Source organism: Pieris brassicae, chromosome 10, assembly GCF_905147105.1.
Source record: "Pieris brassicae chromosome 10, ilPieBrab1.1, whole genome shotgun sequence".
In the NCBI taxonomy this organism is placed as follows: domain Eukaryota; kingdom Metazoa; phylum Arthropoda; class Insecta; order Lepidoptera; family Pieridae; genus Pieris; species Pieris brassicae.
The window spans coordinates 2,551,877-2,577,140 of NC_059674.1; the positions used below are offsets into that span (position 1 = coordinate 2,551,877).

The following is a 25,264-nucleotide window of genomic DNA, read 5'->3' on the forward strand; positions in this document are numbered from 1 at the left end:
TTCTATTAACAAATTGACAAAGACTGTTATTAATTTGAATAATCCAATTTAGCTTTAGAAAATTATTAACTCCAAAATTGCCTAAGAAAGAAACGTTTGTTGACAATGCGGACACCTAACACAAGGGTAGTTCAAGCAAACAACTCCGGTTTAGTATTAAAATAAACAGAGTTTCACATCGCCATGTGCGGTGACGGAGCAGTGTAAACAGCGAATAATTTATTCAACCGTACATCGAACTTTGCGAACCTCCTTAACAACCTGCATTTTAACTGTAAACATTGTTTTCGTCGTGGAAAATAATAAAATTATAACGTTTATTTATTTGGTTTATTAAATAAATTTAAATGGGTAACTTTATGTACACGTAATGAAAACTTAAAAATTCTAAATTCTAAATTTTCTGCCAGTTCTTAAATCAAGCTAACTGACGAGCAGAACTGGCAACTCTTCGTTACTCTCTTAAATCGCTCATAAATATAAAGTGGCTAATAATTAACATTAGTATGGTGTATGGTTAAAAAAACAATTAATATGAAAATATTTATTTAAACTTCGTTCTCATAATATACAAAATCATAAACGAAACAAATCAGGTTACATAAGTAATTAGGCAACAGGCTAACAAGCGATTTGATGTGTCACTAAGATTTTTATACGTAAATAAATCCATGTTCATCCATCCATCCACGTTAAGTAAATCCATGTAAAACCTTTAACATAAAACGAGGAACTATCTTATCCAGCATTCAATATTTATTTAATTTTCTTTCTAGCCTTCAATTCAGCCCAGCAAGTCTTGGAATACCACTAAAGTATATTGTTAATAAAAGTCTAGTTTAAAATTCGAATTCTCCTAGCAAAACTTATTCGCTTTTTGAAATACATTTATTATATAAAATACGAAAATGTAGAGACTTTACATAGGATAGAGCGTCTTTATTTGACACGTTGTAGCCATCGAGGCGTATGAAAAACGAGAGGCCGCGCGGAATGATCTAATTGTATTCATTAGCTGGGACCGGGCGGGCAAATATTGACAGTAGCAAAGACTCGCCTCGGGCAACCCGCACGCCCAACGCCTTTGATCTATAGAGCGCAGATAAATCTTGGTTGGATATTTCGTAAAAACCATATACCATACCATACCAAATGTCAAATTTAATCAATATTTAGATAATATATCTTCTATAACATATAATAAAGTGGTTCATAGTCCGTGTGGTGGAAATTAAACGGTATACTTTTTATTACGAGGGTACTTAATTGACTCACCTGAGGTAGACACACTTTCAATACCAGAGGGATCGCGAGTGCGTTACCGACTTTTTTAAAATTCGTAGGCCCCTAAGCCGAATTGGTTCGAAACTACTTAAACTACCTAACCAAATAGTCAAGGCAATTGTATTTGTTTTTGAAGTTGCGTTACTTTGGCAAGGCAAGGAATTGGTAGATTTTCGTGTTCATCAATTTTAAATATAATTTAGAGTTATTAAATCCGCTACTTATCTGATATACGAAAGTCATACTTAGCGTGTAAATCTTGAAACCTGAAACGCACGATATATCGATATATATATATTAAATATCAATTGAAGAAATTAATAATGTTTCAATATTTATGCTCGTAATTTTTTTTAATATGTATGTTATAGCATAAAACCATATTTACTTTAGTTATAATAACATTTAAATTATAATATATTTTATTTGTGATAATCGCTTGAATAAATGAGAAATATGATACTTTGATACAATGCCATAAGCAACTCGAGCTATTGATGCCACGGCTTTCAGAGACCTCTTTCCGTGTTCTTTGAAACTGAAAGTTTGTAAGGGTTTTGTTTTCTAGGCATATTTCGCATATATTTTTTTTATCTTCAATGCAAAATTATCAAAATATTTATACCGTCGCATACTTAGCGGTAACCCAACTCTCAAATTTATCCAATGATATCGAAAAGTTAATCAATCGTCAGAGCGGCCGATCAAACACCAAACACACCCTCCTGTTTATACTTAGCGGATGAAAAGGCAACACTGAACGCCCCGGAATAATATTAGCCACCCTCTATATTCAGCCAATTTGAACAAGACATTATATACGAAAATAATCTTTATTGCTATTAGCAGAGGGCACATTGTCCCACAAACGTTGAGTTTAGGTGATTTTTTTGTAAGCAGTAACATGTGTTAACATTTGCTGATAATCTTGGATTAACACATCATAATAAAGAGATGAATACCGGGTTTATTTAGTCCGTATGGCGTCAATTGGACAGTATTTAGTGGACTATGGGTTTGTTGATGCTTATTTTAAATCTGCGTGTTTTCAATGACAATATGTTACAATTGGTAGACAGTGTAAATTCCGAAATGATTATGAAAATTTTAGATTAAAAATGTAATGAATAAAGCGTTTATTTGCAATGATTATATATGTAAATAGGCTGCAAATGTCATATAATAAGAACATTAACATAATGTGTAATAAGTTATTTATAATTGTTGTCAAACTTATTGTCTAAATAGTTAATAATAGTGCCTTTATAATAAACTAATTTACAATTGTAAGATATATTGATAGTATTGTCTTTTGTTAACATAGCTTTTACACATAAACACTTTTTAAACGGATTGAAGACTTTAGATTGAAGATTGAAGCACGGTGACCACGCACGCTGAAAAGCACGCGAAACGTCGGAAAAAAATTAAAATTTAAAATTATGTAAATAATTATAAGTTTTTAATAATAATACATAGCTTCAATCCGTTTAAAAAGTGTTTAGATATATTTATATTTGAAATGAGCAATTTTCAGAACAGTTGCTCACCGGATGTTAAGACATACCGCCAATGGAAGTGGTTCGGAAATACTTCAGTATTTGGTTCCACATAGAGGTGGTGCGAGGCAAAACCTCGCGTAAATAACGCTTGAGTGGAACGACAGATGTCGAGGTAGTGGAATTTCGTATTCTGCCTTGACGACCGATGACACACTGTTCCAGATATTAATCTTAACTACTCCTCTGAACAGTCTCTGTGGTAAATGCGGTGGAAGATGCAGATGCCACATCTACGCAACGCCAAGGAATCAAGCCGCTTGGAGTTTTATTTTAATATTTGCTGCATTACATTATTACATATATTCTATTTATTTTCCATTGATTTTTATTTGACCAATAAATCGGTATTTTGTCATATAAAAATGATTAAATTATTAATATAACTAAAAATGGGTGTTGTAGCAGAGTGAAAATTAAGGGTTATGTATTTTTTTAAAGCAAATCATAAAAAAACTTATGTAAGTCAATTGTCAAATGATATCGTCCTATTTTTTTTTGATAAAGTAGGTAAACTTTCGGATGATTTTGTTTACATTGCGCCGAGAGAGTTTTATATATGAATGCGAAAAAGCTACGATGACCAAGCTAGTCGCAGTCAATGAATTTTTAATGATATTATGTCCTTACAAAAACTGAGCAAGTTCGACAGATGTGACCCTTCGTGCATTTCGCTCGATTAAACTTCACTGTATCGCTTCATTCATAAACAATTTTATTTATGTTACTCAAATACGCACCATCACTATATCACATTTTTTACACTTATATAATTTCTTCCAACCGGCCACCTGATATCGTCGTATTGTAGTGAGTTCTGCGTGCGACTCTCATCACTGAGGTTCGATCCTCAGCTGTACACCAATGGACTTTCTGTGTGTGTGCATTTAACTTTCGCTCGTACGGTGAAGGAAAACATCCATGTCCAATCAAAACCTATTTGTCTATGACAAAAATTAAATAATTTTAAGCTGTATATAATTATAATATGGGCCAATATCTTCTTGATAAACATCTCGATAGATCCTTGTGCAGAGGCTGTTTCAGCGTAGAGTAATTAGTGACTCATGTAATTCTTGTGTACCTGTGTGGTACATCAATTTTTGGAGCAGTGAGGTCGCCTCGTGAAGCCTGCGTGCCCAGGAATGTTTTGAGCTTCTGGAAGAACCTAGGCTGGTTTTATTAACCAGGACTTAACGCACAAAGACCGTTATAGGGGTCTAAGTGCGCCAGACGAGTCCAGACTACACTACATAATAATAATTACATAATATTCAGGCTTTTTCTTACTCGGACTTAGCTATTCTGGCCCTAGCAGACATGTACCAAAAATATTGTGTTAAAAATGTTTAATCAATATATTTGTTGATGCTCTGTGGACTGTACCTCTATTGTTTTTAGAGAACTGCTAACATCCAAAAATTACAAACGTAACTGTCGATATTCAAAAGGGTTGAAAGAAGATAATTAATCATTACCCAATACTTTCGTTCGACATTTGAAATTAAAAACAGGAATCAATTTGACAGATCACCGTGATTGTGCGAGCGCGCTTCCGCGAGACAATATCCTAATCAGATAACGGCACGTGACACGGCAAATAACTGATACAGATCGGCAGATGGTACCTTTTCTGACCCTCTAGTAATTGCGAAACTAAAATTGGTGATCTTTTTGTTAAAATTCGATGTTTCATTAGATGTTAGGAATGGCATATATAACTTATGATTCGATTTTTGAATTTGAACGCGTAATTAATGCATCGGCAGTTCTGACGTGACGTATTACACTATTACTTTATTTTATTAGATAATTTATAATCTGGATTCAAAATTTGCAAGAGAAAGGTTGTGGTGTCTTGTTAAAGTAGTAAAGTCGGGAGTATTAAAATAAGCCTAATTAGATTCGTCAAAATGAAAAATTGCATTATTATTGATTATAAACCTTCAGGTTAGGCTAAAGTCTTAAAACCATTTCGTCTTGCGTCTGCTTTTTCTCTAAAACACTTAACGTGTGAACTTTTTAATTATCTATATCGAATCACTTTAAATATCTGTACGATTCCATTTTTACATTCTTACAAATTACAAATCAAAACTTTTGTCTATAACTTGAATTATATTACATATTTGTGCGATTCTATTTTTGAATTCTTAAAAATTACAAATCAACACTTTCAACTATAACTGCTCCTATAATCTGTACTGAATTATATTAAATATTTGTGCCATTCTATTTTTGAATTCTTACAAATCAATACATAACTATAACTTCTCCTATAATATGTACCGGATTGTATTAAATATCTGTGAGATTCTATTTTTGAATTCTTACAAATTACACCATCAACACTTTTAACTATAACTGCTCGTATAATCTGTACCAAATTACATTAAATATTTGTGCGATTCTATTTTTGAATTTTTACAAATTGCAAATCAACACTAAAACTGCTCCAGTCAGATAAATATAGATAAAGCGTTAAAGTAATTCGTTATAATTAAAATAAGTAACAGATGGATATCTCATATTTTGATAAACTCACACCAGTATATGAACGGAGTGAGCGTTTAATGATTCGAAAGCTAAGTGATAAATGTTATAGTGGGGAAGAAAAGTATTGTTAATGCGGATACAATACCGGCACTTGTGTCCCATAAACGCGTAAATGTAGGGCTGTGGATTCTTTTGTTTGACGTTTGACAATGATAATCAACATATAAATTTACGCGGTGTTACTAAAGCTTTAAAACAACGTTTAACGAGTTTATGACTAACTTAACAAAGATTTTTTTTTATAGTTTAATTGCTTGAGTGTGCGACTTACAACCCTGAGGTCCATCTGGACAGTGGACCAAAGGACTACTATTTCTTTGCAGAGGGAAAGCATTGTGAAGAAACAGGCATGCATTTGACCCAAAAGTCAATACCAGAGAGCTCGCGAGTGCGTTGCCGGCCTTTAAAATAGATAGTTCCATTTTAATAATATAAACAAAACTAATCATTTAAAATCAATAGTGTCCGCCCACGGATACTTTCAATACCAGAGGACTCGCGAGTGCGTTGCCGGCCTTTAAAATACATAGTTCCTTTTAAGTACATAGATTTACACAAACAAAACTAATGATTTAAAATCAATACTGTCCGCCCACGGATACTTTCAATACCAGAGGGGTCGCGAGTGCGTTGCCGGCCTTTAAAATAGATAGTTCCTTTTTAGTACATAGATTTACTTACATAAACAAAACTAATGATTTGTAAAAGCAATACTGGCCGATCTCCCTCCGAAAACCCAAAAACAATTCAGATCCCCATATATTAATATCGTAGAATAGTTTCTGACATCTTGCCTATGTTCCCCTTATAATATATTTCTGCAAAGTTTTCTTCATACTACACAATTGTATTTCGTTACAAATATTTTACATGGGGTAAAATCTATGTATTAAAAACTTACATTTGTTAAATATCAGGTTTAAACAAATCTAAAGACGAGAATATTTTTAAGTAATTCAACTTTTCATATTCTTGACAGGGATATACCAAATTGTCTGTATGTACCAATCCGATCGAAGGACCAAGGACCAACTCGTAGAGCGCAAGAGTACTTCACTCCGGGCCATCGCTTACAACTCTATAAGGCGCAAATCATGCCCAACACGGAGTTCTATTCCCACCTCTGGATACAATATTAGCTCCTTTTTGATGTCCATCTAAAACAACTCTGAAGGCCTGCATCTTCCATCGCATATTGTGTTCCTTAACAGTGACTTCGACTTAATATCATCACCGGACGTCAAGATAGAATGCAAAACTCCACCCATTTGACGCCTGCTCGATTCCTATTTGATAAAAAAGAATCTTTCTTTCCAAGCATTAACACTCGCTAGCACGGTGATGGAAAACATCTAAGAAACCGGCATGCCATAGACCCAAATCAGTCAGTGGGCATGTGTCAGAATAATATCATGTGCACAGAATACTGCTTACGTACTCAAGAAAGAAAACACAACACATATAGAATATAAGTAATAAAGATATTTGTTATTATAAGTTACCTAACCAAAATATACCAAGAAATTTAATATTTTAACATTGCTGTCACGCCTGTGACATAATATTATAGCAAAGAATTTCTCGTGTGAACAGTGAAACTAAGACATAAATATTACAAATCCCTTGATATTTGATAGTAATTCCGTAACAATTTTCTCACATTCAAATTGCAGTTTTATTTATAAGGGATGCACTTGATCCCCGCGTCTCTTGGGACAGCGCGAATCGGTAAATGAAAAATAATTGTGGGAACGCGTCCCACGCATAGAAAAATAAATCTCGGCCATGAGAAAAAAGACGGATTGTAACATTTTTAGCGAGTGCTAGTTTCGGGCAGTAACTAAATAAAAATAAAAATATTTGTATTATATATCGTGAGGCGTAGTTTTACTTTCAAAATACAATAATAAAAATCAAAATTTCAAAGTAGAAATTCCCTAAAATTCTGTAGAACTAAATCAGTCTAATTGTTTTTACCAAAAAATTTCGTCTCTTTCTACTAAATAGTTTTTACAGTGTGATGAAAGCAGACAGACTATATTACAGTTCATATATAAGAAGTTTATGTGACCAATGAGATTTGACAGGACAGGAATTTTTACCGCATTACAGGAGTTTGGATTGTCTGTGGCGTGTTAACGCATGCGTGATGATTGTTTAATATTTTGTGGATTTTGTAAACATATAATGTTAATATATCTGTACATTAATAACATATTTACATATTTTGTTAGTAGTTTTTATTAATTGTTAATGTAATTGTGTAGTAATAAACACAAGCCAACGTGATTGATATTATAATTATAAAATAACACGACTTTAACTTTTAAATTAGACAAAACAAATGTGATTTGGATCACTGTTCAAGTTTCCACCCTCATAGCTTTATTTGCGACTACTTCAACAAACGCTATCAGTAAACTTACATAAAATAATGAATCACTAAACATTCTTCAGGAATATTATCATAATCTATTATTGAAAACCATAAAAAAAACCCGTTTCGTCGTTATTGCGTACATAAACACGCGGCCGCGGTATGAATTTAAGCATATTGAATTTAAGCTTTATTTGATTCCAAATTGTTCCAAATTTAGACGAAAACTGTGGTTATGTTTTTTTTAATATAACAGGAGGCAAACGGGCAGGAGGCTCACCTGAAATTAAGTGATAATCCGCCGTAATAAAGCTGCCCAACATTGCCAGTAGGCTCACAAGTGCGTTAAAATAAAAAATCAATGGCGCTACAACGTTTCGGGGTCTGGGCCTCAGATTTCTGTATCTGTTTCATGATCAATTGTTAGTTTAATAGGCAAGTGATCAGCCTTCTGTGCCTGACTTTTTGGGTCTAAGGCATGTACACCGTACAAGCGAGTGCATGCGCTCATAGACTGAAAGTCCATTGTTGCAATGAGTATTACGCAATGAAGTCACTAAGCTAAACACCTCTTTTATTTAAACATTTTTGCCCAAGAATGAAATAGTAACAATACTTTTTAAAAAATTGCTCAACGACGGCCTTATATACCAAGCGTTCTCTTCAAGGCTAGCCTAAATAAAGAAAACAGTAACCGATCTTCAAAACAACAGCAATTTAACTATATATGTATATATACGTACAATGTATTGCAAGGTAAGCCGGTTTCCTCACGATGTTTCCCTCCACCGTTCGAGCCAATGTTAAATGCGCACATAGAAAAGTCCATTGGTGCACAGCTGGGGATCGAACCTACGACCTCAGGGATGAGAGTCGCCGAAGCCACTAGGCCAACACTGCTCATAGAGTTTTAAAATCATTTATATTCAATAATGAAAATGTATGTAGGGATCGCTGAAGATAATAAGTTAATGATGAATGCATTGAGATATGCGAAATGACATCGCAGCGCCCAATTTAATAAATTTAAGTGCCCCGTGACTTTTATTTACTAACTTTATTTATAGCATCTTTGGTACTATGCAGATAATTTCATATATGTATATAGAATATTGGAATAAGCGCCATTTTATGAATAAGTTTAAAATATTTAGTGCGTAATTGTTTTTACGATTTACTTAAATCAATGAATTCCATTAATAAACATGTTTAAAAAGGATTTTTGTATTGATTATTAAGTTATTTTGTTTTATAACACCGGTCTCCGTAAAGGTTACTATAAATATTTTGAAGAATTGTTCTCACAATAGTAGTGATAACGTTATCCCATTTTTGTAAAGAGCAATACTTGAAGTGAAACTTTTTTATCGGCGTTGAAAAAAAAAACCGTCACATTTTTCGGTTACGCGTCACATTTTTCCGTTACACGTTTTCCAGGTGATTCGAAGAGATTCGAAATCATCAATAACAAAAATATCTAATAATGATAACAATGATAGTAATAATTCTATTACAATTAATGAAATTCTGTAATAATAAGATTATTAGTAGTAGTAATAAGGTAAAATGAAATAATTGTATTATTTGTATTCATGTCTATGATAAAAGCCTTTTGTTAAACATTATCTAATTTATCTTTGTTTAACCAATTTCTGTAATATCTTTATTCGAAAAATAAGGTCATAAAGAAGTTTCACTTCTTACGTATGTACACTAGTACACGCACACATATTTGTGATAAATATTAAACTTACAACATCCTCTTCACTTCACATACGCGAAACGAATCGCGCGTATATTATTTTTTTTTCAAGCGAAAATTCAATAGTATTAATGTTTCATGATTAAGGTCTACAAGCTGACTAGATCTTCAAGATCTAGTGGCAGCGCCTCCTATGTTTTGATGGTGTAATGGTTGCAGTTTTACGAACATTTTGTAGAACAAAAAACTTAATTAAAGGGATTAAAAAGAGTTGCGGAGAGTTTATTGACAGTGCTTCTCGCCCGTACTACACCCTTGATTTAAGAACTGGCAGTAATTGTAAAATTAGAAGCAATATATATTTCTTTATTTACGTTCATGAGTGCATTGTGTTACCTAAATGAATTTGAACGAGGTAAGCTTTCACTGACTTTGAGTATTGACATTTGGCAAAATTAGTTTTTTTTTTCAAACCGACGCCGGGGATATGTTTTGGACATGTATTGTTGACTAGGATCTTAAGGGACTCAATAATTTAAATTAAATTCTTTAACATTTAATTCATGCTGTAGTTTAGTTTATTGGTTGAGGCGCCTGCAGTACAGGACTTCTATAGTTAATTTATAGGCAGCCTCTCACAAAGATCGTCAATCCCCACGGCATGTAAACCTGTAAAATTGCTGTATAATATTGTGAAGAGGCATATATTTATTATCATATTATCCGTAATCTGATAGTTTTTAACGCGCCAGGTAACTGACTTAATAGATTAGATGCCTAATTCGGTTTTTATTCCACAGATTACTTGTATTACTACAAAAATAGTATTATATTTACAGATACAACATTACATATATAGTGTATGTATGAAAGTATTAGCCGTCACGTATTATCCCATGGGAGACAGGTCACGGACGAGAAGGTAATCGCGTGGACGATCGCAGCTTCCCACGATACGATAATACATACGATAATGTACTTACCGTATCGAATATCACGCCCTTCATGGCGATTAGTACGAGACCTTTGTTACATCATCATTGAATTGGCATAATAATATTAAATAAATCAAATATAATTCTTCTTAACACAAATTACGAATATTTTTCGAGTGTTAGGTATGTCGACTATGTATTTGCGTTGTTCCCACGAGAATGTAAGTGCGTGCTCCTATTTCACCATGCTGATAGAGGATCATTGATAATCTGAGCCAAATCTTTGTTTTTAATTTATTTTATTATTATTAATTACTTAAGATGTCATGTGGAACATGGTGTAATGGTTGCTGCTCCTTACAAAAAGTTGTGTTGTTGTCTAAAACAAACAAAAAACGTTCTACGCCCTTGATTTCAGAACTGGCAGTCAATGTAAAATTAGAAGCATTTAATGTAGATTTGTTTTTTTGACGCTCATAAATGTACATTGTGTAACCTATATGAATAAATGATTTTTTACTCTGACTTTGACTTTTCTTATTTTATAAAGCTAGCACAACGGTAAGACTAAACTCTACTATACTAAAGTAAGGCTCACATTCCGAGATAAGAATTAGCACTAAGCATGTCTGCTAATGATGTCAAATCCAAAACGTTTTTGACATACGGGAGTGACACAATCATATCGATTTAGAATCTGAGGGTGAGTGTGAACTAAATTAATAATTGCTCGGACGTTTGAACTTTTCCATCAGTATGATATGAAGGATTTTATGAAATAAATAAAACACTTTATTATACACAATAAAAAGGATATTTAGGTATAAATAAAGTACTCTAACCACCATTCTAGGTCGTGGGCTGCCAGTCTCTTATTTTTGACTTGTTTGCGGTATTTGATTTAGCTATTATTGCACAATAATTGTCTATGGAAAATATCATTAATATACCACTTATTATATGTGCTCATATGTAACATCGTATAATGAAAATGTCAACCGCTAACTGATTACGGTCCAAATCGCGATCCACAATCACAGCGATTACCGTGGGGTTGCTGTTTAATTAGAGTGATCTTTTAGTTAATACATTAATAATCACTAGAATTCGTTCTATAAGCATTTATTGTATAAACAACTATTATAAATAGTTAATACTAATACATAACAGGGAGACATTCCTACACACCTAACAAATACATTATCACGTGCCGTGATCACGCCCCGCCCCTTCGGACTGCTTTGAAAAATATGCAACGGTAAGAAGTCTTGTAACTGTATCTAATAACCCTCGAAAAATATTAATAACATAACGAAGAACCAGCAAACAGAACTGTTATCTAAACGAAATAAAAATAATTAACAAGAAAATTAAAAAGTTAATACAACACTTTATCAATATATTATCGTTAATCAAAAATAATTTAGGGTACTTCAAACAAATTTCATACCCCATTGAAGCAAGTTATAACAAACAATTTGTGGCAAGTGCGTCTAATCGAACACGCGTCACGTCACGTGGCCGACACACGATCGCATTCGTGCTAGGCACCTTGCGCTAGGGAGAGAAATCAACTGTCATAGACTGTAGATCATCCAACACAGATAATATAATCTGTTTATTGTATTTTTCTTATTGAACTTAATCTGTAATTCTCACCACAACATTCGGGATCCATAATCATTCATATTTCTTTATCCTCGTCTATAATCATTGGATAGTACAGCAAAGAATAACCTCTTAGAAAAGTTCAGTATATCAAAAATCCATGGGCGTCAGTATCACTTATCAGTGAGTTTTCCGCCCATGCCACCTGTTCTATAAAACCGAAATAAAGTATAAAAGTAATTGAATATAAACTGTCTATACATTAGAAAACGGGCAATAATAATTAAGTGAATAATTATTGATTCAAAAAGGAATTCCATGATGAAACCTAAATACGCTATCGTAGACGCAAGATACGTACGTTATATACGTATACGCAAGATACGTATGTGCCGTAATACTAACACGTATTGTTCCAACTAATGTATCAAGAAAAGCATTGCAGACAAATCCCAACGGATCTGGCGAATCTAAGACATAACTGGATTGACATTTTGCATTCCCGCCGGTGGCTGTCAATCCTTATTTCACTCGGACCCAGAGGCCGTCAGGTGTCATAGGTGACCGCCGCATTCGTTGCAATAACAATATCTCTAGCCATTTATACGATTGCTCTAACATAATCTATGTTCTCTATGTGTGAGCAAAAGAACATATACTGTATTACAAATCGATAGCTTTAGAGTAACGGTTTTTCATCGCAACCATAGTAACTTTAATCTATATTTGTATTTAGGCAGTTTTGGATTTCTTAGAAAAAGAAAAACATTAACTGAGAAAGAAAATATGATATGAGGTATGACGTTATGTAGATACATATCAACACAGATGTGTTGATCAACTGTTATGTCATATAAGGAGCGCTACAGATTTTCTTTTTTTTTATTTACAGCCAGATATTTGTGTATATTTTTCTAAAACCAATCATATTCAAGGAGGTCGGTAGTTGACAGTCGGTTTTTTGTTGCAGGCGTTTATATTCAAGAAGTTTTCCGATAAAGCTAATAATGCTCATATAGAAAAAGATAGAGCTGGCTTGTGAACACATAGCCTGAGTATTAAAGACCTCAGGCATCAAGGCTCTTAAATAAGAAAGGTTAACTAGACTAAAAATCACTTTGCGGCATCTTTATGCGATATGTGTAATTTCAAAGTACATATTTTCGAACAAATACTAGTACTTGTGTATACATATAACAATTTTTCATAAGAAGAGCGTCTTAACTTGGTTTCTAATGTAAATTCAAAGCTAGTTTATCTGCTCGATAAATTTAGTATCAATAGCGTTTGAAGGACTTCAAAGCGCTTCAATAGCCCCGTCAAAGGTTGCCTGGTTTCACGCCTGTTTGATTACCTCAAAACCGGGCAAGAGAAAATGTACCTAATCACTTCTTAGGAAATCAGAAAGTACTGTCCTAACCCCAGTATTTTTTTATTGATAAAAAAAATTGATTCTAGATATCAAATTTACTCATGTTGTTTTTCTTCAATCAGTTATAATTTCAGAACGATTAAATTTGTTTTGTCATTGTAATATGTATTAGCTGTGTTTTGATTGCATCAATAATTTACTGCCACTGTATAGCGTCTAATTCGAAAAAAAATCAGTTACAATCACATAGATATTTATCGACTAGGCTTCTATCGTGATGGATTAAATTGCCCTGCCCCTATGACGCGGAAAAACAAAAGGTGTGTGCAGCATCTGGTCATTTTTCAGTTTTTCCTTTTGCTCAGCGCAGGTGGTTTTATTACGTTCGGCCATTTTGTGATGAATTTCAGTGAAAACATTTCCGCTGCATTTGACGATTAAAATCCGTTTTATTGATGTGTGTTTTATTATTGTGATGCATTATGTCATTAATATAATACGTATTTTACAAGTTATATTTTCAAATTTTTATATAGTCTATAGTTTATAGTCTACAACTATAATCTAAATATCTTGCGCTCCTGACAAGGCGGATCAGTATAAACAAATACTTTTAAATACATCTTAATGCTATTATATTATCCGTGAAATAACTATAATTAAGAAAAGAAAATCTCCTTTTATTTTATTAAACATAAGCTTCATGGAATAAGTTTTATAAATATCATCGACCCTTGATATTTTAATTAAAATAATCAATTAAAAATTAACAGCCATCAGTTAAAATTGAACTTAACCAAAAAACAATACAAACAACAATCAGCTCACGGTCGTCGAATAAATAAAAATTATTTTATATTTCATACTACAATGAATATATTTACCGCGGGTCCAAATTTTAATTGTAATATGTGAATTCGTATTTTGTAGGCGAGTTTTAATTATCAAGAGTCGTGTTCGCGTGAGTTACGCGACCGCTCACAATATTTATGGCAACAATTCCAATACACTTTTTAGCGTAATGAGCGCTTGTTGCTGGCAACACTGGGGTGGCGCGTGTATATTGCTTTACGATTGTTTTTCCATTATATATTATGCGTTTGTGGTGCTTTTGTTTATGTGTTTACGTGTTTTGTTTTTAAATTTGTCTTTTGTTCTTTTCGCTACTTCGTGCCAATGTTTTTTGATGAAAAGTTCTTGTTTCCAAGTTCCATAACACTCATTAAGTTCAAAGTTCTGTAGATTAAAGATGCATTTCGATGCGTTGTATTTTATTTATAAAATGTAACAAAAGAGACATTGTATGCTTTACACGTTCCTCGTAACAGACAAGAAAATAAACATAGTTTTTATTCGTAATTCGAGATTTAAAACCGTTTCTCAAATAAATTAATTATATAAAATGAGCGCCTGCTAAAACGGTTAGGTATTTCGTGTGTTCTTTAATAAATTGCCTATTTTCTTTCGAAGTAAAATATACACAACATTACAAATAAAACACCAAGTGATAAGTCTTATAGAGAAAATGAAAACTTTTTCGAAAATATAAAACCTTCTTCCTCACTTATTAGTGAAAAATAAATTTTAAAATATACTTTCGAAACAAAGAAGAAACTGTCACAGAGTCCACATGATTGGGTAGAAGCAAGTCACCCCATAAAATATTCACATACACGTACCGCAAACCCGCCTTAAATAAAAATGAGCGTTATGAAATTAGCGAAAGACGCGGAATATGTTTTTTACCCATTTTCCGTCAGGCGCGGCCGAATTAACAGACGCTAATTGGACTGTGGAAATGCAGTGATGGACGGAAATGTTATATTTTTATTGCTTATAATAAAAACCTTACTTTTATGATATGAATTTCTAATAACGTTAATCATAATACAATATTATAACCAATATTTTTAAAATATAAAAAAATTAATGACGCTACAACCTTTTTAGGTCCGGGCTTCAGATATCTGTATCTGTTTCATTTATTTGTTAATCTAGTAGGGAAGTAGGTGATCAGCTTTCTGTGCCTGGAGCACGCCTTCGACATTTTGGGTCTTTGGCGAGCCGGTATCCTTACGACGTTTTCCTTCACCGTTCAAGCGAATGTTAAATGCGCACATAGATAGAAAGTCCATTGGTGCACAGCCGGGGATCGAACCTACAACCTCAGGGATAAGAGTTGAACGCTGACGCCATGTAATTAAAAAAGAGAATTTTGTTTTCGTACATTACACCGATTAATACATTAGTATTAATTATGCATATATAAATAATATACATAACAATAACAATATATAAACTATACTTCTGATTAATAGAAAAAGCTGATCGCCTTTAAACGATCGGTAAATACCCAGTCTACCTTAATACTTACAGGACATAGTTAAGATTCTAATTACTTACAAAATCTTCTTTTTGATCATTTTTCTTCTGCCTCGTAATTAGCTACCTTTATATATTAATTGTGAGTCAATTAACTTTTGGCAGTACTTTTACATGTGTGTTTATACATATTATTATTTATATTTTTTCTTTGGATTTAATTTAATATTAGTTATAGTTGCATGTTTTTTGATTTTTTTTGTTAATTAATTATGCACTTCTTGTACCTTACCCTCTGTAGCTCTTTTATTGTCTCATATTATTGTCTGGAAGAAATCGCTTGTTAGCGATAAGGCCGCCTGTTTCCTAATAACTTATGTTACTTAATTACTATTTGTTTTTTTATTTGTATAATTTTGTATTATTATTTGGAATATCTTCTAGCCGGTTCCATGAAATTTGATGTCTATATAATCATGTCACATAAAATATTTACTGGACGTAGCTTCGTAATATGGAACGGCTTTAAACAATCGTAACAATAACCATATTCAACGTTTTAGAAAAGGCAAAAGCAATCAAAGATCATAAATCAAAGATTTACGTAACCAACGTCCATCTCAGCTACCCATAAAACTACTATAGTAAAACGATACAGCATTGAGCTCTTCGATGACTTTATGGTATCGGACCCAAGACTGATTCCTTCCCTTCAAGACTTCCCATTGCATAAAGGCTGCCGTGAACTGTAGAATCTTAATTTGTAACAATTACGTACCTGTACTCTAGCTTCAGTCAAATCAATTTTCATAGCGATTTCTTCTCTAGTGTAGATGTCTGGATAGTGCGTCTCTTGAAAGGCTCTTTCTAATTCCTTCAGTTGTGCTGACGTAAACGTTGTTCTAATGCGCCGCTGTTTTCTTTTCTCCGTTAATGAACCCTCGTGACCTCCGTATACCTTGTATGGCAGTCCCGCTAAAAAAATATATTATATTAAATATAATAGAGCTAAATTTAAACTAGATGTAAGAAAGAGTCAAAATTTAGAGTTACATATGTGATCTTATAATGTGGCTCATAATTTGCGTTACTATGGTAACAAACACAGCTTTTTCTGTAGTCAGGGTATGTACCTATTCCTAAGCAGTCTTTGCTTAGGAATAGGTTCATAAATATATACCTTAGGTGTAAGGATAGGTATATTATATAACTAAAGTATATTTATATATATGAGGTATATTTAGTTTTTAAAATGCTATAAATTTTAAAAGTTGTCAGTTAGTATGTCTTCATCATTGTGTAACTAAAACGTTTTTTAAGAATTAAAAAGGTAATGTGTTTCACGTAACTATAGATTATATACAATAAAGCTCTATTCAAGTTATAGGTCTATATTTAGTTATTCTATAATTAGCTAGTTCTTACTATAGTCTTTGCTATTCTTACGTCATAGTTTATTATAAGAAAACTGTTATATTTGGTCTGAACTAAACCCACAAAACTAGAAAAACAAAGCGAAGTACATATAAATAAAGCCGTAATGTTAAGTGAAAGAAAAGCTGCAGGTTGTATAAAGCGGCCATTTTGTCTCCCCTCCGAGTTCGCCCTCACCCACTGTAGGTACAAATTCAATGTACATTTATACCTAAGAATCACAACCTACATTAGTTTAATTAAAGTATTAAGTGTGGTAAAGTTGAATTTCCGTTCGATTTTTTTTAACATAACTCAGTTTTCGCTTTTTTTGTAATGTAATAATCTTTTCTATAAGTACTAACAATTACTTTTTAAAGTTGATATTTAATGCAAATTAATACAAATCTTTCATTTAAATATTAATATCTAGATTTACGTTTGGATTTTTTACAAGAACGACAAGTTTTCTACGGTCATATATTTATAAAGCGTTTAATTATATTAGCGTCAGATAATTTATTTATTATATAATGCCTTCATGTCTTAATCTTTAACAATATCTTTATAGCGTTCAGTAGAAAAACTGGCTCTTGAAACACAGAATGTCGCGTAGCATTATCGATCGTAGCTTACGCCTCGTAGCGGTGCTACGCTTGAAGACTGCACTTCTTATGTAGGTACGAAATCTTTACGCTGTATTCTTGGTAAATGTATCCTTATTTTAGTTTGTATCAGAAATATTTTAATATTATATAAAAAAATTAATGTTTCATGTATGTTTTTGATTTGATTAAAATGATCAATTTCACGTTGTTCCTTTCATTAAAAATATTATGTTACTTAAGGAGAATTAAAAATATTATGTTATATCATTGGCATCAAAAAATAAAGCGTATTTTTTTCACATTTGAGTAGGTTCGATTCCCAGAGGAGACAAGATTTTTTTTTAAATTTGAAATTATATCCAGTAATACTTACAATTCAAAATAAAATAAGGTATTTCATCTTTATCTACGATATTTGAGGTACTTTCCTTTGATGTCCCATTGAAGACGTCTTATATATTTTTCTATATAACATTTCATGCATTTTATGCTTACTATGAAGCATCCATTTAGCTAAGACACTTTTCCAACTGAACTTCTTAATAGCGATGTCTCACACAGCGAAAACATAATTTAGCAGAAAGTGATTATATTAATTGAAACGTTTCCAAGTTAAGTTTCACGAATAAATGCTTAAACATGCCGCGGTGAGCTGCTAAATAATTTGAAATTCCATGAAGCTATTATGGCCTACATTAGGTCTATGGGAGACCGCAGACCGCACCCGCGCAGTGACAATTACCCCAAATGAACCGGAATTAATCGAGACTCGGTTCTTGGCCGAGCTGCGGTCTCATTTGCATTATTAATAGAGGGGGTGGGGGGTAGGGGGGTCCCTCCGCACGCTCGCAATTTGTAGAACCTAATGAAGAGGATCTTCGCCTGTTCTTATGATCTTTAATTTGAGTTTGCTGGGTCAAAAGGGCGCTCATTGTTATTGCGGCTATTATCTTTATGGTTTTGTGAATGTAACTGATAGTGAAAGTGTTTCAAAAGTCCGATAGCAGTATTGGCTGAGTCTGATCAATCGCTGGCTTAGAGGCGATACCTTTAACCAAACCAAAAGAGTATTGGAGTTGGATTTTGGGTAGTTAAATTATTGTTTTAATTAGATTATATACACTAATTTCGATAAAGTATTTTTTTTGAATTTTTAAGAATCTCAAACAAAGGAACTGCTTTTACAAGTAGAAAAGACTTTTCTGTCACCACGCGAACTATGCAGCATAGGCAACCACTATTTCCATAGGCCGCCGCTCATCTCGTTTTTAGTGCATAAAAACATCTTTTTTAACATAACCCACTCCACATACAGTTATGTTACGTGTGACGGTATTTATTATATGTTCTGTCCCATTTAAAAAAAATGTGTTCTAAAGTCATTACCGTATCATCTTACTTTCATTTTACCTTATTACGACTAAAATTATTACATAATTTCATTAATTGTAATAGAATTATTACTATCATTGTCATCGTTATTATATATTTTTGTTATTAATGGCTTCGAGTCTCTTCGTATCAATCGTGTTAGGTACAAGAAGAATAAAGCGCGTAACCGAAAAATATGGCGCGTAACCGAAAAATGTGACGCGTAACTGAAAAATGTGACGGTAATTTTTTTCTAACGACGATAAAAAAGTTTCACTTCAAATATATATTCTTTCAGTTTATACAACAGTGTTACTGTAGTGTTTCATGTATTCCCAGCGTTACTGGGGAACACGTGCCGCTAATTGATCGTCAGGGAGCAATTAATTCCCAGGTGATATGATCCGTGACTCAAGCATCTCACAAACCTAATTAGAACATGAATTGAAAATAAGCTATTCAGTAATCGAGGCATGGGAAGACATTTTAACGAATATTGATAATACTTATAAAGGTCGCGAGCCCGACCGTTGCATTTTAGTTACGCTTAATGCTAAATTATTGAAGTGAATCTTCTTTATCAGCGTTTAAAAAAAATACCGTCACATTTTTCGGTTACGCGTCACATTTTTCCGTTACATGCCATGTTTTTCTTGTCCCAACCAGGGTTGATTCGAAGAGATTCGTAGCCATTAATAATAAAATATATAATAACGATAACAATGATAGTAATATTTATAAAAGTAATAAGGTAAAATGAAATAATTGTATTATTGTCATGTCTATGATAATCAAAGGATTTAAGAGATAAATTTTTCGTAAAATAAGGTCATAAAGAAGTTTCACTTCTTTTGTGTGTACACTATTACGCACACATTTTTTATATTTCTTGTATGTTAAATAAATAACATATAAAAATTAACATGTCCGGTTATTATTATTGTATTATATCCTGCATTTTTGTTATAATCTTCCTAAATTTTATCCCTTATTAGTAACAGTCAACAATCGTGCCTCAAAAGTATGACAATAGTTATTGCATCAGTAATAAATATTTGTTTTATTTATAAGTTCATTTATGTTCCAAAGTAGCCAGCTAGTCTTTAGATGTACCGCTTTATTTTAGGTAATTCATTTCTCTTGAAAATTTCATTATGAAACGACATTATGCATTCTATAAAACGCTAATTAAACTTTCCAACACACTAGATAAACTTAAACTATAAACGCATACCATACGCATGATAAACAATATTATGGTCAGATAATAAGCCACGTTTGACTGACACACGACGTCTACGTTTTTGGGTCTAAGGCAAACCCGTTTACTCAGGATGTTTCCTTCGCCGTTTGAGCGAATGTTTAAGGCGCACAAGTCCATTGGTGCACAGCCGGGGATCTAACCTACGACCTCAGCGATGTGAGTCGAACGTTGAAGCTACTAGGCCAACACTACTTGATTGAAATAAACTGTTCAGATAAACGAGTTTTATATAATTACAACATTTAAAGTTAGGTTTCCGTAAGCCTATTGCAACGTTTGTGAATGATAAATATTAAGAAATTAACAAAAGACTATCTATGATTGAAACATAAATAGATGTTGTATAGCACTTAATCTGTTCCAACCATAATCCATACACAGCAAATGCCCATTACCCTATCTATATATAAAAATTAATCCCCATTTCCCTTGGTCACGGCATCACGTGTGAACGGCTGGACCGATTTCGCTAATTCTTTTTTGTTGTGTTCGTTATTGTCAGGAGAAGGTTCTTATGAAATAAAGAAATTAGAAAATATCGTGGGAAAATTAGAAAATTTAAGTATACTTAACCACCATATTACGTAATCATTACTTTTGTAATAACTATAAACGATAGCTAACTTTTTTGATGTAACCGTATGGCGTTTATATCATTGACAAAATGCGAGCTGCAAATATTGTCAAAGAGGATGTAAGTTCAAATCAATGTCGTTTAAAACAAATGCTTGTTATTATATTGATAAAATACATGTAAAATAATTACAGTCGCTCATTGTTTGTGGCATTAATCTTGAAAATCCATGTTTTTCACATGGCCAGTTATATGTCGCCTGTCCCCATGTCGGAATATCAACAAAACTATTTACGTACGCACCAGAAAAACAAACAAAGAATGTTTTATATCCTAAAGCATTTTTAGTTCATTAAACTAATTCGAAATCAATATTCATAGTTAAGACAGGACAACGTCTGTCTGGTCTACCAATCTATAGATAAAGACAACATCATGACAACAGACATTTCAATAAAAGAATCCGACTAGATCTTTCCACCATCAATTGAAGTGGCTCGCTTCATTTTTCTCGCGTCAGACGAAAAGTTCGTAGACATCCATAATGCAGGCAACGTCGACGCGTCATCGCGGCATATTGAGCTCAACCCGAGAAGGGTTAATAAATGAATATACGAATATTTACGTTTAAAAAACCTAAATTTTTCAGGAATATTAACTATAATGTTTTAATGTTAACAGTTACGTACATTTGACATCAAATAATCTCTTGATTTTTGCAAGATCTGTCAAATATTGTTAGATTAATGTATAAAACTACAATATAATCGTTCAAATTGAGATTTATTTGCAGGACAGTGGAATTGGTCGCTTATAAGCGTTACATAACTTGTTTTATATTAAATAAATTACCGGTCAAAATGTTAAATATTAGCTATCAATTTAAAAGAGCAAGATACACATGTGCCTTGAAGCCTAAAATTAGGACGGCTGTGTTTTGAGAAATAAAGTTCTTTGAACGTATTTTTATATTTCATAAAGAGTTAATAAACTTATTTATACTGCAATCGGCACCAAATTTGGATATTGTAACGTAAAAAAACACATAAAAACCTTCTTAACGTAATGCATTCCCAAATAAACATATTGGTATAACGTAATGGTGGTCATAAAATTTATACTTTCAGAAGTGTGTTGTCATTCGAAGCTCATAAATACGAATTGTATACTTGTATTTATGATAAATTAACCTCCTGCTCGGTAGGAGTATTCAGTCAGTATTATATCAGTCTTTGTTTCTTAGGTTTTATCGTATTTTAGGTCTTCATTTACGAGTTAAAATTTAATATTAGGCAGTGTTTTGTACGGAGAACGAATGAAGGCAGTCGATAAGGGGACTACGATTGTTTTTTTTTATAAAATATTAAATTTTACAATCATTTATATATTTATCAATTCACAACTATTCCATGTGTTTGTAAATACACGAATTAACTGATTAATTAATGTCGGGTTTCGGGTTTTAGCTAACTCCAAAACAATTTGTGATTATGTCGTCATTTTCCACCTTACCAAAGAGGACTTGAGGAAATATTTTACGAAGCAGGAAGATTTTCACTTTAATTTAGTTTAGTGTTTAACTTTTTAAAATCTAATTTATGTACTTAATCGTCTTACTATTTCTTGTTGTTTAACAAAGTAATCTATTGGATTGTATATTATTTACGTGTTTCCTTTTATAATATGTATATATGTAGCTGTGAGACTTATAAATATTTGCAATTAAACAACAAAATATATAAAATTAAACGTAAAGTATAATATTGTGTATTATTAACTAGCAAAAGTAGTATATAAAGTTAGTAAATAACACATAATTTTTACACATAAAGGAGCATAGTAAAAATGAACATTCGTGACAATCGAAAAAGTTGAAGAGAAACCCTAGAATAACATTGTAGTTACGAACACGAGTCAGTTCAACTGTAAGATATTGCCTTTTTTATAGCACACTCAACTATCGTATATGTTGGGATAGATCACATGTGATAAAATATTGCTCTCGGCTCTGACAAATCGAATTAACCCCAAAGCATGCAAAGGCGGAGGCGACATGAGAATAGAAATTGCGATATTGGTTTAGGATGGATGCCCGTAGCACGTCCCTATTCAAGCCAACTTGAATTCTGCAATAAAATCAATCGATTTGATTCATGTGTTCCCAAGACCTGTCTCGCTCCAGTAAATATCATTGCATAATTTTTTACAATTTAAATTTGGAATCCTGATTATTTAACGGCTTAAATCTTTATGGAAAACTAGTAATTAAGGGGACATTAATAAATATTTGAAGGCGTTCTGAGCTGAATACACGAAAAACACTGTAGCGTGGTATATAAAACGAAAAACAATTGGACAGGAGGCACCTGATGTTAAGTGATACCGCCGACCATGGACACTCTTAATGCCAGAAACCTCGCGAGGGCATTGCCGCCCTTTTAAGGACCCTAAGTCGAATTGATTCTGAAGTACTTCAGTGGCCAGCTGGTTCCACATAGTGGCTGGTTCCATGCAAAAACTACCTTAAACAACGGAACGACTGACGTCGAGGTCCAGATCAGAGCAGATCCCACATCTGTATAAAAATATCTTTATGATATTTTAATTCTTTTTGTTAATTAGCTGTTCTACTTTTAAACGAAGTCCAACTTATTTTATTACAAAGCCATGTAAATATATAATTTGTAAACACCAAAACCTTGTGTAATCTTATTACCGTACAACAATTAATATAGCAAGTTGTAATTAATTTCTGTATGATTAACGGGAATAATCCGGGTTTTCTGAAGATTACATGGACGCCCGAGGTAAGTTATTATGTTTCGTGGGTGCAAGACGAACCCCTTGTCTTAAGGGGAATACTCACAGTGTAAATGCAAAGTTTTATGCTAGGGTATGTATTCAAGAAGCTCATAACATTTTTGTATTACATGTCTAGTGGAACTTTTTGAAAAAAGAATGCGGTTGTCAGTTTAATACGCACTGTACGCTTTATCGCTGTTTTCTTTAAAATTTATTAAAAAGCCCTACGGGATACATATTTTTGCGTCCATTTCGTTAACCATAATCCATCCAAGTGTCGATTGGCAGATGACAAACATAGACAAACGTAGACTCTAAGACATAGAGATATATTTGGGCACCTTTGTAGCACCTACGAATTTTTGGTCACATGTACCTTTACTTTAGCGAAATTAGAGTACTAAACAAAAATCTATTAACTAATACAGTTTGGCTTTCTACTTTGTCCTCCCCTTAAGAATCTCGCGGACGCCTCTCCCAATTACGGTCGCAATCGCTCACGCGGCAAGACACGGCACCCCACTGCCCCGCCCAAAGCAACTATGAAACAAACGTCGCAATATGCTTTAAGAAAATTTCACTTTAAATATTGTAATTATATAAAGCTGGTTTCTCTAAATATCTCAGTTTATTTTATTCGACCAAAGTTGGCCTAAAGGCTCGTAGTTTCGAGCCCCAGTTGCGCACCAATGAACTTTGTCTATGTGCGCTTTTAATACTGACTCGTACGGTAAAGGCCCCTGTCTGATCACCGACTTACCTATTAGAAATATAGATACACAAACCTGAGGCCCAGACCGAAAAGGTTGCAGTGCTACTGCTTTATGTTACATTATTATTTCTTGTCTTGCTACTATATTTATTAACTATACAACGTACGAAAACAAAAAGAACTTGCTTGAAGAGACGGTGAGCTTTTGTCAGTTCCTCTTGTCTATTGCCTTTTTGAACTAAGTAAATATTCAGCATTCTTTCTTCTAAGACTTGTTCAACGAGTTACATTTTGAATTTGTGATTAAGGAATTTATCCTACAATAAGTTAAAGTAAACAAAAATAATATCTATTGAACATAAAAGACATCTTTCTTGTAAAGTATGATGGTAATATCATCTTACAATCAGAAGATCAGATAATCAAATTATCGGGATACGAATCTTTCAAGCCACTACAACACATGGCTTTTAAATTTTATTTTCTATACATTTATATACTTTATAAAATTATAATCTATGGAGTCATAAGAGATATGTTGGTAATAATAAAAAATAAAACACTAAAACCACTTCAAAAAGAAAATAAAAAGAATAATTTTGGCAGTCAATGTATGTGAAACTAATTTCATAATACCAAATCTATCGAAGACGATACAACAATTACAACTGGACCTTATTTTTTTATTTTATTACAACTACAGTTAAATACATATTAGATTTTCCGGTTCATTTCATCAACATCCAATAAAGGCTCTTCAGAAATAGGCTAAGTATGTGTAAGTTTGACATAATACAATTAATAT

At 32.8% G+C, this 25,264-nt stretch overlaps 1 protein-coding gene across 1 annotated transcript in view; it reads right to left on the reverse strand.

Moving 5' to 3' along the window:
• LOC123715291 (paired mesoderm homeobox protein 2B-like) overlaps positions 1-25,264 on the reverse strand; it is a 38,157-nt gene that overhangs the window by 10,942 nt on the left and 1,951 nt on the right. Inside the window, exon 2 of the mRNA XM_045670248.1 lies at positions 16,494-16,690. Within this exon, the coding sequence (XP_045526204.1) occupies positions 16,494-16,690 (197 nt within the window). The remainder of the gene's footprint in view (positions 1-16,493; positions 16,691-25,264) is intronic.